This window comes from Lipotes vexillifer, unplaced genomic scaffold, assembly GCF_000442215.2.
Source record: "Lipotes vexillifer unplaced genomic scaffold, Lipotes_vexillifer_v1.1 scaffold1467, whole genome shotgun sequence".
In the NCBI taxonomy this organism is placed as follows: domain Eukaryota; kingdom Metazoa; phylum Chordata; class Mammalia; order Artiodactyla; family Lipotidae; genus Lipotes; species Lipotes vexillifer.
Window position 1 is genome coordinate 428,816 of NW_006783896.1, and position 15,685 is coordinate 444,500.

The following is a 15,685-nucleotide window of genomic DNA, read 5'->3' on the forward strand; positions in this document are numbered from 1 at the left end:
AGGAATGGGCACATCCATCTCATATGGGAAAGGATGCGATCAATAATGTTACTTATTTATAAATAAACATAATGTAAATATAAGTGTAATGTATGCATATGCTCATAATATAAATTTATTTATTTGTAAATAAAACTTATTAATGTTATTGGCATCATCATATTGTTACTGCTTGATAATTTATTTCCAGAAAGTTCTGGAACTTGACTTAAGATACTGGCTCACCAGAGCCTCCTTTGGGGTTTGGACAGTGATTTCAGTGCTTGGATCTGGAGAGATCTTCTGGATAGTACAGGGCACTTAAGTAGAGAAAATATACCTAAACTTTAAATTTTGTTCATCGAAGTAAGAGGAATTTTGGGTTGATGTCTTCCTTAAGAGAAGACTTATGTCCTTGGGGCATTTTTCTAGTAGTAGATTGACTAATTTGCATTAACTAAGGAATTTAGATTTTTGAATTTGCATTGAACTAAGAATTTAAGTTTGTTAGAAATATAATTTTAACCCTTGGACACTGTTGTTGGGAATGTAAAATGGCTTAGCTGCTGTGGAAAACAGTATGGTGGTTCCTCAAAAGATAAAAAATAAAATTACCATATGATCCTGCAGTCCTACTTCTGGCTATATATATATATATATATATATACCCCAAGAATTGAAAGCAGGAACTCTGAGAGGTACTTGTACACCGGTGTTTGTAGCAGCATTATTCACAACAGCCAAAAGGTGGACGCAACCCAGGTGTGCGTGGACTGATGAATGGATAAACAAAGAGTGGTCTATATAAATGGTGGAATATTATTCAGACTTAAAATGGAAGGACATTCTGACACCTGCTAAAACAGGGATGAACCTTGAGGACATTATGCTCAGTGAAGTAAGCCAGTCACAAAAAGACAAATCTTATATGACCCCACTTGTATGCACTCCTTAGAGTGAATTGATAGCGGGAACTGGTGGTTGCTGGGGGCTGGCGGTGGGGTGGGAATAGGGAGTCAGTGGACAGAGTTTCAGTTTTGTAAGATGAAAAGAGCTCTGGAGATGGATGGTGATCATTGCATAATAATGTGAGAGTACTTAATGCCACTGAACTGTACACTTATGAATGGTTAAGATGGCAGACTTTCTGTTACATGTTTTTTACCACAATTAAAAATAATAATAAACAATAAATTAGAAAATTAAAAATAATAAACAAGAAATTAGAAATTAGAAAATATGATTCAAATAACTTTTTAGAAGTATAAAAGTATACATATTATTGGCAGAAAAGTTAAATTATATCTGTATGCACACACACATACCTATATACACATGCATTTTACAAAATTATATCATATTGTATCTCCAGTTTTGTGTCTTGGTTTCTTTTTCTTTTTTTTAATTTAAATTTTTATTTATTTTTTATTGTATTTTTATTTTTTCTCACGTGTGAAAACACCATCTTTGTCTTTAACTTCCCGGTTTCCAGGTTTGCAATGGTTTGGAGCAGCCGAGGAAGCAGCAGCGCTCTGATCTCAATGGCCCTGTTGACAATAACAACATTCTAGAGGTAATTTTTCCAAGGAAGAGAGTTCTGGCCCAGGGCCCTGATGTGGGAGCTGCCCACCCTGTCTTCATGGGCTCGCCCTCTTCACCAGGTTCTTGTCCCACCCAGTGCCTGGTGGGGGGGTGTCCCATCAAGCAAAGCCCGGTGGCCCTGCAGGACGAGGAAGGGAAGGCCCTTTCCTGTTGACTCAGACCCACACCACGGTGTGCCCATGTGTTGCATTTGGTGCGTGGGGGTCATTGGTGCTCCCCGATTTGACAGAAACTCATTCTATCCCATTATCTGACAGTCATGTTCTAAAACAGGATTACTCAAGGGTGGCACCATTGACATTTGGGGCCAGATCCTTCTTTGTTGTGAAGGGCCGTTCTTTGCACTGCAGGGTGTTTAGACACATCCCTGGCCTCTACCCACTAGATGCTAGTAGCAGCCCTCCTCCCCCAGTTGTGACAACCAAAAATGTCTACAGAAATTGCCGTATGTCCCCTTGGGGACAAAAATCACTTGGGTTGAGAACCGCAGTTCTAAACCAACAATGTGGTTTTAAAAAACAATCCCATGTAAACTTTCACTGCCATGATGGGGAGGTTATTAGAATGAGGCTTTAAGCAAGTTATTTCCCTTTTCTGGATAACATGGTTTGGATGGGATTTTCTAACTTGGATGAAATAACTGTGGCCACCCATGCAGTGGCGCCTGATCTCCTTCCTTGCTTTTAAAGATGTGCCTGGAAATTCTCATGCCCACCAGTTAGGGAACCGCTGGGTATATTCCTTCTAGCAGTGACATGCTAATCTGGTTTTAGCTGATGGCCTTTTGTACCCCATGTTTTCCATGAGAATTGGTTACATGTACCCCACCCAAACATCATGGCGCCGGAAGGACACTGGTTTGCTGTAAGGAGCCGACTTCTTGGGAAGACCAGTCATGATTAATTATATATGGTAATTAATTAATTACCATAATTAATTACCACCGTTAATTATGGTAATTAATCATCTTAACCTAGATCTTATGGGCCAACTACTTAAACCTATTGTGTGTGTTTTCATATTTCCTAACAGACGAAGAAGGTGGCATCATTTCCAAGTTTTGTGGCTGGTAAGTGACTGAATTTTCTCTCTTAGGGGGCAGCTGACATATTTTTATGTCAAAGCAAATAGGACTTTGACTTTTGGTTTTCTCCCACAAAGCTTGTGTAGAAAACACACCTTCAAGGGGAAGGCAGTTCTACAATAAGGCAAGGTGCTCGGCCCCACGTCTTCAATGGGAGAGGAGAAGGTCCAATTGATTAGGGAACAGGAGACCATCCCATTTAATTATACTTTCAGTAATGGCCTCACACATGACACGATGATTGAATTAACAGATTGAAATGTCTCTGTATAAGCTGCTAATTATGATCTAACACTTTTGATTAGGGTGGATATAATTGCATCCAAATTTAGACCGCTAGTTTTTTTTTTTTTTAAAGACTCATTTCCTTCCACTCTCCTGTCTCTTTTGAGGAGGTTAATATTGCATTTTAACATTCAATTAAAAAAAACAACAACCCAGGGCTTCCCTGGCGGTGCAGTGGTTGAGAGTCCGCCTGCTGATGCAGGGGACACGGGTTCGTGCCCCGGTCCGGGAAGATCCCACATGCCGCGGAGCGGCTGGGCCCGTGAGCCATGGCCGCTGAGCCTGCGCGTCCGGAGCCTGTGCTCCGCAACGGGAGAGGCCACAACAGTGAGAGGCCCGCCTATGGATGCAAAGCAGTGTTTCTTAGCCCTGAGTAACAGTAGAATTTTAGACATATATGCCGATGACTGGGACTTACCTCCAGATCAGTTAAATCGGGGAATAGTATCATTTAAAAAAAAAAAAAAAAAAAAAAAAAACAAACCAGCTGATCTGTTCTGTGTCACTTTTGGTGTGGGGAGCACTCCTGCTTGGCTATTGTCTGAAGGGCATCAGGGAACCCCCGGCACCTCCTTTAGGATGCCCTCCAACCACACGGTAAAGAGCCTCTTAAAAGCAGAATCTTTGCTTTGCTAGGAGGCTGATCCCTGCCCTTGCTAGTGGGTCACAATAAACAATGTGAAGTTTATTAATTCTTTCAATAAGCTGGTGATTGATTTTTATGAATATTTATGCGAGCAAGGTAAATTAATCTTCAGAAATAAGTGACTTTAGACTTTCGCTACCCTGGTTTTCTTTTTTAGTATAGAACTAAAAAAACCTGGGAAACTGAAGCCCTCAAATTCCCTTTCAAGGGACTGACTGGTTTAAATCAGGCTAGCCCAACTCAAACTGGTTAAAAGTGAATTTACTGGCTCAACCCAGTTGCAACTGGTTCCACGTTATACTGGATCGGTGTTGTTCCAGCTGGATAAAAACCAGTTTTGAACTGTCGGAACCAATATTACACAATTCAAATAGCCTTGACCCCATTTTGACCAATTCCAGTAGGCTCAGATGGATTTCGCTCAGCAGTTTACATGTGGTTTGGGGTACATTTTAGCTGGTTCAGACTGGATCACACTGGTTTTCATCAGGTCCCAGTAGATTATGATGATCCCAATCCAGCCTGCTAGTGTGGTTGTTCCAGGACCCAGTGACTGGCAGGACCCAGCATCTCCTTCATAGGGGAGGATGTGGTACATCCCAGCTCCAGTCTCCTTGGTGATCAGGATGCCAGGATGGGGCTGTGCCAGTTCACTGGTCTGGTGATGGAGGCTCTTGTGGATCCAAGAAGCTCACTTTTCTTCTTTTTTGTTTGCCTACTCCGCGCGGCTTGTGGGATCTTAGTTCCCCGACCAGGGATTGAACCCGGGCCCCCCACAGTGAAAGTGCCGAGCCCTAACCACCTCTAGGGAAGTCCCAAAGCTCACTTTTCAACATATTTCATGGCGCCATTTGGGCAGGACTCCCTCAAACTGTCTGGGAGGATGATTTGCACATGAAGCTCCCCTGGCTTGAATCAGCCTCATACCTGCAGGGAGGGGAGGGGGAGGGACCGGGAAGCAGAGTTTGTGCCTGGGTGCCCTGAGTCATACCTCTAGCAGTCAGACTTCCAGAAGACTCCCGGCTCTGTACCAGCTGACTGTTCTAGACCAAATCAAAACAGCTGCCTCCAACCAACCCAGACTGGCTAAGGCTGCCTGTGACCAGCTCAAACCAGTGTGGACCGCCTTACTTTAGAGTGTCCTATAGAAGAGAAACCCTTCGACTGTTACGAAAACGTAGCGATCTTAAAGCAAACACACACCCCTTCGTAGCAGAGGATTCATACTCGACAAAGACTTGAAGGACCAAAAGTCTGACTCAGGAACAGGAAGAGATAATGATGAAACACCCTAGGATGGAATGAATGTGGGGAAACCACCCCCAAATTAGACACGTTGATCAGTTAGGAATGTATTTCCATGCACCTACTGGGAGCTTGTCCAAACAGGGAAGCTTGTTGTGTACAGAGGTCCAGAGGCGAGTGGCTCCTGGCTCCATGGGTTTGTGACACGGGGATCGACCTTCTCCTCGGGCGGGTCACCTCAGCCCCAGCCAGTGTCCATATCCTTCCGGACACCACTTCCTGTTCCGGGCAGGAAGCAGAGAGAAAAGGGCAAAAGTCCACACCAGCCATGTAGAGATGGGAAAGATGGTGACTGCGTCTCGATGGAAGATGCATCTTTGGGGGGTACAAAGCTTTGGACTTCCCATGGAGGGTGCCTTGTAACCGCATGTGTCCCTCGAGGGGCCCCTGGAAGCCGTACCCATGGAGTGAGTGTAAGAGGTGTCTCCTGGGACACTGGGACGGCTCCACACACCCTCCCTGATGGGCGTTTCTTACCCTCGTGCTCGAGTCGAGCCCCTGGGCGGCTGTGTGGACACTGCGTGGACTCTCGGAAGAATCCAGCCGGCAGACTGTGCTTCCTGCCTTATTCCCTCTGAGGAAGCAGCCCCACGTCTGGTTGAACTTAGGAGCCCTCATGACTCTGAGTGTTTAGTTGAACCTTAAAGTCCCTGATGACCTCTTTGTCTCCCATCGGCCAGGGATGTGCCAGTGACTGCACCCTGAACCTCAGGCTTGCCTGGACCACTGGGCTTCCAGGAAGGAGGGGAGCAGGTCTGGAGAGGGGGCTGGAGGGGACATGCCCTCGGTGTCGGCCACACCCCGTCTGGCAGGCGAGCATTCCAAGTGCAGGGGAGTCTTCGGGCACGTTCAGTCCTGCAGCCCAAGGTCTCAAGGGCTGAGAAGACCCGCTGTGACCTTGAGGAGGAGTGGGCCTTCTGCCGGCTCTGCGCTGTGGGAAACCTTCCTGGAACCTTGATGAGGGAGAGCCTTCAGTCCCAACTCATGCCTTACTTCACATCCTGTGTTGTTAATAATAATGAAAGATGATAGTTAACAGTTACAGTGATGCCGTCTTCACATGTCTCAGGCGCTGGGTGTGTGCCAGTCCCTGTGCTGGGCCCTGTGCATCTCCTTCACATCAGCCTAACTCACAGGTTAGGAAGCAGTGAGGCTCCTCCGAGGCCCCATGGCTTCCAAAGGGTGGAGCCGGGCCTTGGACGCATGTCTGGGTACTTGACAGCCCGCTGGGTACTTGAAAGCAGCTCGCTGAGCTGGTTTCCTGACTCCCTAATACCTCTTCATTCAACACCATCAGTAACGGGCCAGATAGTCCTTGTCAGTGCTACGCAGGCCCGGCACGGCGCTGACGCCTTAACCATGCTGACTCGGTGACCTCCTAACAACCCGCAGGGACGGTGCTGCCACAGATGAGTAAACCGAGGCTCAGAGAGGGCGCATGGCCAGGTGACCCCTACACAGCCGGGATGGGAACCTGGGCTGGGAACCGGGCTGGGGTCTGAGCTCGCCGCGCCCTGTTGTACTGTCCGAGCAGCCCGCCGGGTGCAGCAGGAGTGGGGGCGCCTTCACCTGGTGAAGATGCACAGCTCCAGTTCTGGGGAGTCCACTGAGGATAACCTTCTGGATATCAGAGCTGCTGGCCCCACTCAGGCTCAGAGTCACCAAGTCATTGAGGGAAGAGGCCCCCCTGGTGACCACCGTCTGTGGGAAGATGCTGGCCCTCTCGGATCCTCTTGGTTTGGAAGGTTGACACTGCAGGGTACCTGTGGAGGGTGGACCCCTGCACAGAGCTCTCCCACCGTCCCATGGGGAGGCATCCCAGGTGGCAAGGAGTAGCAGGAACGCCAGGATGTTCCCTCCCGTGGGCCGTGGAGGTGGCAGCGTGCGTCCACGTGGGCCAGAGGGTCACCTGCTTCTGAACGAGTATATGTGAAAGTCTAGCTTTTCTATCAAACCAGACATGTGCTTATTAAAACCCAAAGTCTGGTACTGGTCTCGGGCAATGGAGCCCCACAGCAGCAGCTTCAGCACCAAACAAAGGCTGATAGATGGTGTTCTGTTCCTCACACTGCTCTCCCCCTGGTCCAGCAGCCAAGGCTCCCGTGAGGTGTCCTGGACCACCCACACCCCACCAAGACCCTGGGCTCATGCTCAGATGCCGCTGGTCCTCCAGTCCAGGGCCCCTTAAAGGGGTCCTTACACCCTGTTGTCTGAACCTGTCAATGTCCCACCGTGGGTGCTGGGAGATCATGGGGGCCTCATCCCCCGACTTCCAGACCTCGGGCTCAGCTCACCTCACACCTTCCCTCTCTGAGGGGTCCTCACAGTGGTGATGAAGCCACTTGGCTATATCCATACACTGGGCACTTCAGATCTGAGCCTTGGTTTGCTCTTCAAGTAAGCAGTTGGGGTGAACCTGTCCAGATAAGACTCTTAAGTTGAAGGCAGCTCTCACCTCCTCCTTGTCAGCCTGTGACAGGGGCAGGGCTCCCGAGCCCAGAGCAGGCCGGGGTGGACATGTGGTCCGGGGTGCTATTGGCCAGAGGGTGGGAGCCAGAAGGGAGCGGAGCGTTCCATAGAGGGCTTAGGAAAACCAAAAAGACTTCTCCTTGTTAGAAACAAACAAAACCATGTGAGATCTTGTCTCCAGTATTCTATTTGGTCTGCATGAATAGGGCTTGGACCTGTTTTTAAATGGGAACATTTATTCACCAATAGAGGTTTGTTAAGCTTTCTGTGAATAGTGCTTGGATCAATCCAAGAGCCATAAGATTGAAAAATGATTGCTACCCTGGAAATCCCTGTGGTACCTTCCCCTTTTCTATCTGCACATCCCAGACCCCTAATCCCTCTCTGCAGTAGAAGCCGTTGTTAAATTTCCTGTGAATCCTGCCAGAAATTTCCTGGACATATATAAGACTATACATAGAGCTTTTTATTTATTTTTTAATATTTTATTGAAGTATAGTTGATTGTAGACCTTTTTCTTAAAATAGATACGGGCCACATGGGTCTGCACTTAGTTCTCTCACTTCTTGGTAGATTTCACTTCTTGATAGATTTCTTGGTAGAGACAACAACTATAAATTCACCTAATTATTCAAGTGGTAACACAGGATTCAGTGACGTGGCCCTAGGATGCCCTACGATGGGGTATTAATCAGCCCCCTCTGGACTGATGGTTACATGGTTTCCACTCTGTGCAGCACTGAGCAGCCTCGTGGGTGAGTGCTTGTGATCAGGTGTGAGTTGAGTTCTTTTCTTTTCTTTTCTTTCTTCCTTTTTTTTTTGGTTGCATTGGGTCTTTGTTGCTGTGCGCAGACTTTCTCTAGTTGTGTTGGGCTCGTCTTCGTTGCTGTGCACTTCTCATTGCAGTGGCTTCTCTTGTTGTGGAACACGGGCTCTAGGGGCGCAGGCCTCAGTAGTTGTGGCTCACGGGTTCTAGAGCGCAGGCTCAGTAGTTGTGGCACATGGGCATAGTTGCTCCACGGCATGTAGAATCTTCCCGGACCAGGGCGCAAACCTGTGTCCCCTGCATTGGCAGGCAGATTCTTAACCACTGCCCCACCAGGGAAGTCCCATGGTGTGAGTTGTTTTGGAAAAGCACTTCCTGGATAGAGCGGGGTTACGGGTTAGCATCATGCCTGCTTGGATAAAGATGACCAGATTGCTTTCCCAAGAGGTAGAGAGGTCACATGGCTCTCCATCATGTGTGAGCATGTGGGTCACCTGTACTGTGTGCCATCCCCCCGTTTGCTCTTAGCCCCAGGCTGATGGGTGGAAAGTAGTATCTTGGTAGTTTCACGTGCATATTTTCCATCAGAAGTGAATCCCAGATACCATTTTCCTATGCCTATAAGCTGTTTGTGTTTCTTTCCCTGTGCATTGCATGTTTATTTCCTTTGTCCATCCCTCTATCAGATTTTTGGTGTTTCTTATTTATTTGTGCTGTTCTTTACATATAAAGGAAGTTAGCCCTTTGATTTATATTGCAAAAGTTTCCCCCAGGTTACAGTTGTCTTATGAATTTCTTTTTGTTTGTTTTTTTTGTACATTTTAAAATTTGCTGAACATTTTATGTAGTCAAGTGTATTCATTGAGGTTACTGAGTTTTTGAGATTAGTATGACCTTCACAGTCCTAAGATATTTTTAAGATAAAGTTTTCTTCTAGAGCTTTTATGATTTTATTTTGAATTAATTAAATATTTGATTTATTTGGAATTTATTTTGGTATATGGATCCAGGAAAAGTTACATTTCAAATGAGACAGCTAACCAGTTGTGCCAAAGCTATTCAATGAATCTTTTTTTCCACTGGTTTCAAATGCAGCCTTCATCATACATTAAATTTGCCATGTACATGTAGGGCTGTCTCTGGATCTGTTACACTGATTTGCCCACTCAGGTTCCCGAAGCAGGCTGCTTGCTTTCCTGGATTTATGCTGCATTTTATTCCCTGGTACAGCTAGTTCTTTCCCTTGCCACCATCATTCCTGATCACAAATTCCCTGGATCCTCTTGCATATTTATTATTCCATAGAAACTGTAGAATCAGTTTATCTGGTTATGCAATAAAAATTCCTATTGGTTTTTGAATTTGGCATGCCATGCATTAAATTTATCTATATAGGGGAAGTGTCAGCTTTACAATATAGAATCTTAGCCCGAAAAGGGCTTATCTTTCCATTTATTCAAGCTTGTTTATCTTCATCAATAAAATTTTTTTCGTAAAAATCCAACACACATGTTGTTAGTTTATTCCTTGGTGTTTTATCCCTTTTATTGCTTTTGTAAATCTTATCTCTTGTTTCGTTATTTTTTCTAACATATTACTGTTTGTAGCTACAAAGAAAGCTATTGATTTTTTAATATATTAAATTTGGAACAACTGCCTTAATGAATTCTTTTCTTTTTTGAGTAGATTTTTAGTTGTTTTCTTGGGTTTTTCTTGGTACACAGTCATGCCGTCTGCAAATAAGAATGATTTTTGCTGCTTCCACTCTTGTTTTCTGTTACTTTTTCCTCTTGTCTAATTGATTGGGTAGAAAACAAGGAACAATGCTCTAGAATAGTGATTTCTTTTAAAATGATGCCTTTTGGGGAGATATACATCCTTTTAATTTTTTGTCATAAAAAATTTCCAACGTATACAAAAGAAGAGAGAATACTGTGATGAACTTCCTGTCCCTCGAGTTCAGTCTCAACCTGCTCACGGCCAGTCTTGCTTCATCTATAGCCCCACCTTCTCCTAGATTATTCTAAAGCAAACCTCAGATCTCACTATCCTCTTTAAATGTTTCGAATATGTATCTCTAAAAGATATGAAGTTAGTGTTTAAAGATACTGCAGTACTATTACCACAACTAAAATCAAATAATCATTTCGTTGTATCATTAAATCCCCAGGCAGTGTTTGCCTTCCCCCAGATGACAGTGTGCTTATCTGTATGAGGGTCCAGACAAGGGCCATGCATTGAGATCAGCTATGTGTCCCATTCTCTTATGTGTCTTATTTTATAGGTTCTCTATCCATCTCTCTTTTTTCTCATTTACAGTATTTTTGTTTCTGCTCTTGTGGAAGAATCTGTATCATTTGTTTCATGGAGTGCCCTGCAGCCTGGGTTTTGCTGATTGCATCCTCCTGGGGTTATTGCTGTAACATGTTGGGTGTTTAGATAAAGAGGCTTGATCAGATTTAGTCTGGTTGTTTCGGGCAAAAAACCCCAACCTTCATAGCTATTGTGTTTTTCCATCAGGAGGCACATGCTGGTTCTTTGTTTCTCTCTTTGTAATATTAGCAGCCATTAATGATCGTTGTCTAGATCCAGTAATTGCTGAGAGGTTGCAAAATGATGGTGTTCTAGTTCCATCATTTCTCATTTCTTCTTGATTATCTGGAGTTTTCCTCTGCAGAGAAACTTGCCCTTGTCAAATATTCAGTTACCCAGAGTACAGTTCATATAGGAAAAGCTAGTTAACTACTTGATTCCTTCTCTTTATTTAAAAATTTTTAAATTAATAAGTTTCCCTAACAACCTCTAAAGATCAGCACCATCAGGCACTCCAGGGTCGAAGCATGGTTGGCGTGTCACACTGCGTCGTGGATATTATCCTTATTGGCGTTGAGGTTGCCCTGTCTTTGGCCAGTGGGAGCCTCCCGAGGTTGCTTCCCGAGTCCTGTCAACGTGACCCCTGTCGTCTTTGGTAGCTTCCTGGCTTTCTGGTATGACTAGATATTCCAGGCTCATCTTAAACACCTCTCGCTTCAGGACTAGGACAAGTTGTTTCTAACAGGAGCCCTGGGAACTCGTACTTAGAGACTATAATCTGCTCACTGTGGGTGCTCATTGCTACTGATTTGGCCAGAAGGGTAAGAAATGTATCTGTGGTGGGATGGTTCCCAGTGAGCCCCACCTGCTGGTATTTGTGGCCTTGGGTAACCTCTCCCCTTGAGAGCAGGTTGGACTTATTGACTCACTTCTAGTGGACAGAATATGACAGAAGGGATGTCCTTCCCAAGATTAGGTTACAGAGAGCCTGTGACTTCTTTCCTGCTCTCTCTTGCTTGCCTACTCTGCCACGTTGTGAGTGGCTCTGTCAGATAGATGCCCACGTGGGGTCTCTGGCCAGCAGCCCTGTAAGTGAACTTGGAAGTGGATCCTCTCCTATTAAGATGGCTACAGCCCTGATTGTCATGGTGATTCCAGCCTTGAGAGAGACCCTGACCAGAGTCATCCAGTTAAGCCACACCCAGATTCCCCACCCAAAGAAACTGAGATAATAAATGTGTATCATTTTAGCTGCTAACTTTGGGGATAATTAATTACCCATATGTATATATAAGTAACTAATATTCTGTATATTTTTAAGATAAAATACATCATGATTCATACTGATGCTTTGCTAGCACTATAGGGTTTTTTACATTTGTATCTTCCTTTTCCTTTGTCCCAAATCCCCAGTCTCAAGGTCACCAACATAATTCTGCATTTGTTTTATTCCACTAATCATACAGCAGTCACAGAATAGCAATACCAGTGTCACCGAGGACACTGGATTACAGTATAGATAAAGTAAAGATTTGTTTGCACTGACTTTTGTCTTTAGAGTATAGCTCACAAGGGATGTACCAGCAAATCACTGCATTTGACAATCATTCGGAATGGTTCTTCTCTTTATGATTAGGTCATAACTGGATACACATTTAGATTCATTTTTCTTTTAAATCTTAGGAATTTACTTTTTAAAATTTAATCTCGTTTTATAATTATATAAAGTACTTACATGGTTCAAAAATCAAACATACATAACAGCGTATATGTACAGATATTCAGTTCCTTTCCCTATCGCCCCTCTCCCCTCAGTCCTTTCCTCTCACTGCAGATAAGCATTTTTGACATTTCACATACTTTTCTTCTAAGCATATCTTCCCCTTTCTTGGATAATGAGTTGGGTAACCCCCGCAGTTTTCGTATTCATTCTGCTTTTTCTGGGAAGGAGTTCTCCCAAGTACAAGAAGCTTCTGCCCACGACCTGTCGTGGGCAGATTTATGCACTGTATCAGGTTTGGCTTGGACCTTTTGTTCCTTGACTCCCTGTTTTTGAGTCGTTTCCTCCCAGTGGTCAGTGACTTTATCTCCAGCCAGTGTCTAATGCTCCGCCCTGTGGATCCCTCAGCCCTTTCCTCAGTGATGCTGCCACCTGCCTGCAGGCCCAGGCATGGCCTCTCCCAGCGAGTGTCCCATGGTCTGGCTTTCAGACAGCGTCTTCTCTTTTACATCAGCCTTACAGGATCACCTTTACCCTTGCACGGCTTCTCAGAGGCACCGCCCTGTCTGTGTTGGGCCATCTGGCTCTGGGACAGGCTGATGCGGTGGGCAAGGTATTGGGGGCAGGCAGAGCCCACTCGGGGCCAGACACCACCCCCGGGTCTGCCCAGTCTCATGTTCCTCCCTCTTGCCTCCTCTCCCTGTTCCAGGCCCTTCCCAGGCCGGCTCTTCTATGATCTGGGTGCTTCCTGGATGTGGCCTCCGTGCCCCGCCTGCTCCCTGTCTATCCTTCCCGCTCTGTCCAGTCAGGGCTATGCCCCTCCTCCCGGTGGAGTCAGGTCCCCCTCTGCCTTTTGGATCCCCAGCCCATCTGACATCTTTCCTCCCCTGTATCTTCCACGCTTCTGGCCACTGGCTTCTGAACACAGTATCCTGCCCTGCGTCTGCCCACACCCCCATGCTCACTTCCTCTGCTTCTTAACTGGGACTTGGGACTGGCTGCCTCCTTCTCTGTTCCTCCCTCACACCCCTCAACCCATATGCAAGGTCACTGCCCCATAAGCACTGGGGCACCTTTCTCCTCCCACCAGTGCCGCACAGCTGGGCATGCCTCCCTATCTAAGGCCCTTCTTTTCCTGGCCGCCCTCCACCTTCTCTGTGTGCCCTTCTTTGTCTGTTTTGCTGGTCACCTTCTACCGCCTGGACAGAGAGCGTCGGAGCTCAGCAGAGCCCTGCCCCCACCCGGCTCCCTCCTGCCCTTGGTGATTCTCCCATGCCTGTAGCTTTACTTGGCACCGACATGCAGTTCCCTGGGACTCCTGAGTCCAGCTGCCCCCTGAGCTTCTTTCTGGGGACTCCAGGCTCCTGCCACTAAACTTGCTCAGAATCCTCCCCACCCCCTAAGCTCAGAACTCTCCCAGGGTCCTCTTCTCAGTGAGTAGCAGCTGTATCCATCCAGCCCTGCAGTGAGCTCTCTAGCTCTCCATCCTTCCTCCTCCAAGCCCCCTCCAGGCCCCCTCCAGGTCCTACTGATTGAACCTGAAGGGTGAATCAGTCTGTTGCTGTCTGTTCATCACCCTGTTCCACATCATCATCACCATCATCACCATCACCATCATCATCATCACCATCATCATCATCATCACCATCATCAGCACCATCATCACCATCATCATCATCACCGTCATCACCATGATCATCACCATCATTATCACCACCGTCATCACCAACACCACCAGCACCATCACCAGGACCAGCACCATCGCCACCATCACCACCATCATCACCACCATCATCACCATCACCATCATCACCATGATCATCATCACCATGATCATCACCATCATTATCACCACCACCATCATCATCATCACCATCATCACCATCATCACCAGCACCATCATCATCACCATCATTACCATCAGCAGCAGCATCACCATTATCACCACCATCATTACCAGCACCATCATCACCATCACCAGCACCATCATCATCACCAGGACCATCATCATCATCACCAGCACCATCATCATCACCATTATCACCATCATCATCATCACCATCATCATCATCACTATCACTATCATTATGACCACCATCATTATCACCATCATCATCATCATCACTATCATTATCACCACCATCATCATCATCATCATCACCATCACCATCACCATCATCAACCTCATCATCACTTGCTTGCTAGGACTCCTTCAGTAGCCTCCCAGCTTTTTTCCCTCCCTCCCCTATGTTGTTTGTCTGTCTGCAGCCTGAGTTACTTTCTAAAGGCAGAGAGCTTGGGATCCTTCCCTGACTGATACCCTGAAGTGACAGTCCTGGGTGTGGCCCCAGGATCCTCACATCTGGCCAGCACTTGCTCTGCAACCTCAGTTTATCCTAACTGCTGGCCCACCCCCTGCATCCAGCAGTTTGCACATCTCCCTGCCACCCCAGGGCCTTTGCACCTGTTCTTGCCTCAGCCTGAGAAGCTCTCTCCTCCTCTCCCTCTGTGGCTTGTTGATTCCCTTTCACCCTCCAGAGCTCAGCTCAGAGGGCAGCCGCCCCAGATCCCTCCCAAGGGCGGGCTTCCCTGCTGCTCCTCCCTGGCCACTGTTCTGTCTGTGCCACTCACCATGGGCCATCCTGATGCATCTGCTTTGTGACTGTGGGCTCCGTGTCTTTGGTCACACAGGGCCTCGTGGAAAGAACTTAGAAATGCTTTGTGCCTGAGTCAGTGACTGATCTTGGGCAAAATTATTTGACTCCACATAGACCGTGCTTCTTTGTAAAATTAGGACACTGAGGTCTGCTTCATGAGCTTGTTGCAGGCCAGATGGAATGGAAGTTGCCCAGGAGTCTGGTGTGTTGGGGTGGGGCTGCACTCGGAGGCTTTCTGGACTCACACCCACAGTCCCATCCAAGGCTGTGCCCTGGCTCCACCCGGCCACCCCCTCCAAGACCCCAGGGAGCAGCAGGCACAGCTGAATTCCACTGGCTGGAAGCCTTGTCCACCCCCCACCTTCAGGATAACCCCCCCAAAGGTGGCAGGGCCGGGGGCTCCAAGGCATGGCCCTGGGGACCTCCCACCCCTTCCCTGTTCAGAGAAGCCAGTGGGGCGTCTGGTTCTCCAACGGGTGTTTCAGATGAAGGCTTCCTCCAGCGGGGAACACACTGAGCGCCTTACTTTTTCTTATCCAGGCTGTGCAGGGACATTCTGATACATGCATGTACATGTATTGTCATGCAAAGATAGTTAATGGAGGAATCACCCTCTGGGGTGACCAAATCTCTTTCAAACCTCTCTCTCTGTTCTTTTGTTGTTCTGTCTCAGCTTCAGATTCATTCAAGAGTTGAGCAAAATAAGGACAGTTTACACCCAAACATGCAGGGCCAGCTGCTTTAGTCTTAGAATGAAGCCGTTTGATCCTTGGTTCTGCATTTGGTGATTGGAGTTGAGAGCTGTGGCTGTGAAGCTGAAGCACCCCTCGCCGCGCCCCCCCCCCCCCCCCCCCCTGCC

General features: G+C 46.9%; 1 protein-coding gene across 2 annotated transcripts in view; it reads left to right on the top strand.

Moving 5' to 3' along the window:
• The window catches only part of APBA2 (amyloid beta precursor protein binding family A member 2), a 63,357-nt gene that overhangs the window by 15,991 nt on the left and 31,681 nt on the right, over positions 1–15,685 (top strand). For both annotated transcript variants that reach the window (XM_007456422.1, XM_007456423.1), the window contains exons 2-3: positions 1,472–1,552; positions 2,614–2,650. In XM_007456422.1, coding sequence (XP_007456484.1) covers positions 1,472–1,552; positions 2,614–2,650 — 118 coding nt within the window. The remainder of the gene's footprint in view (positions 1–1,471; positions 1,553–2,613; positions 2,651–15,685) is intronic.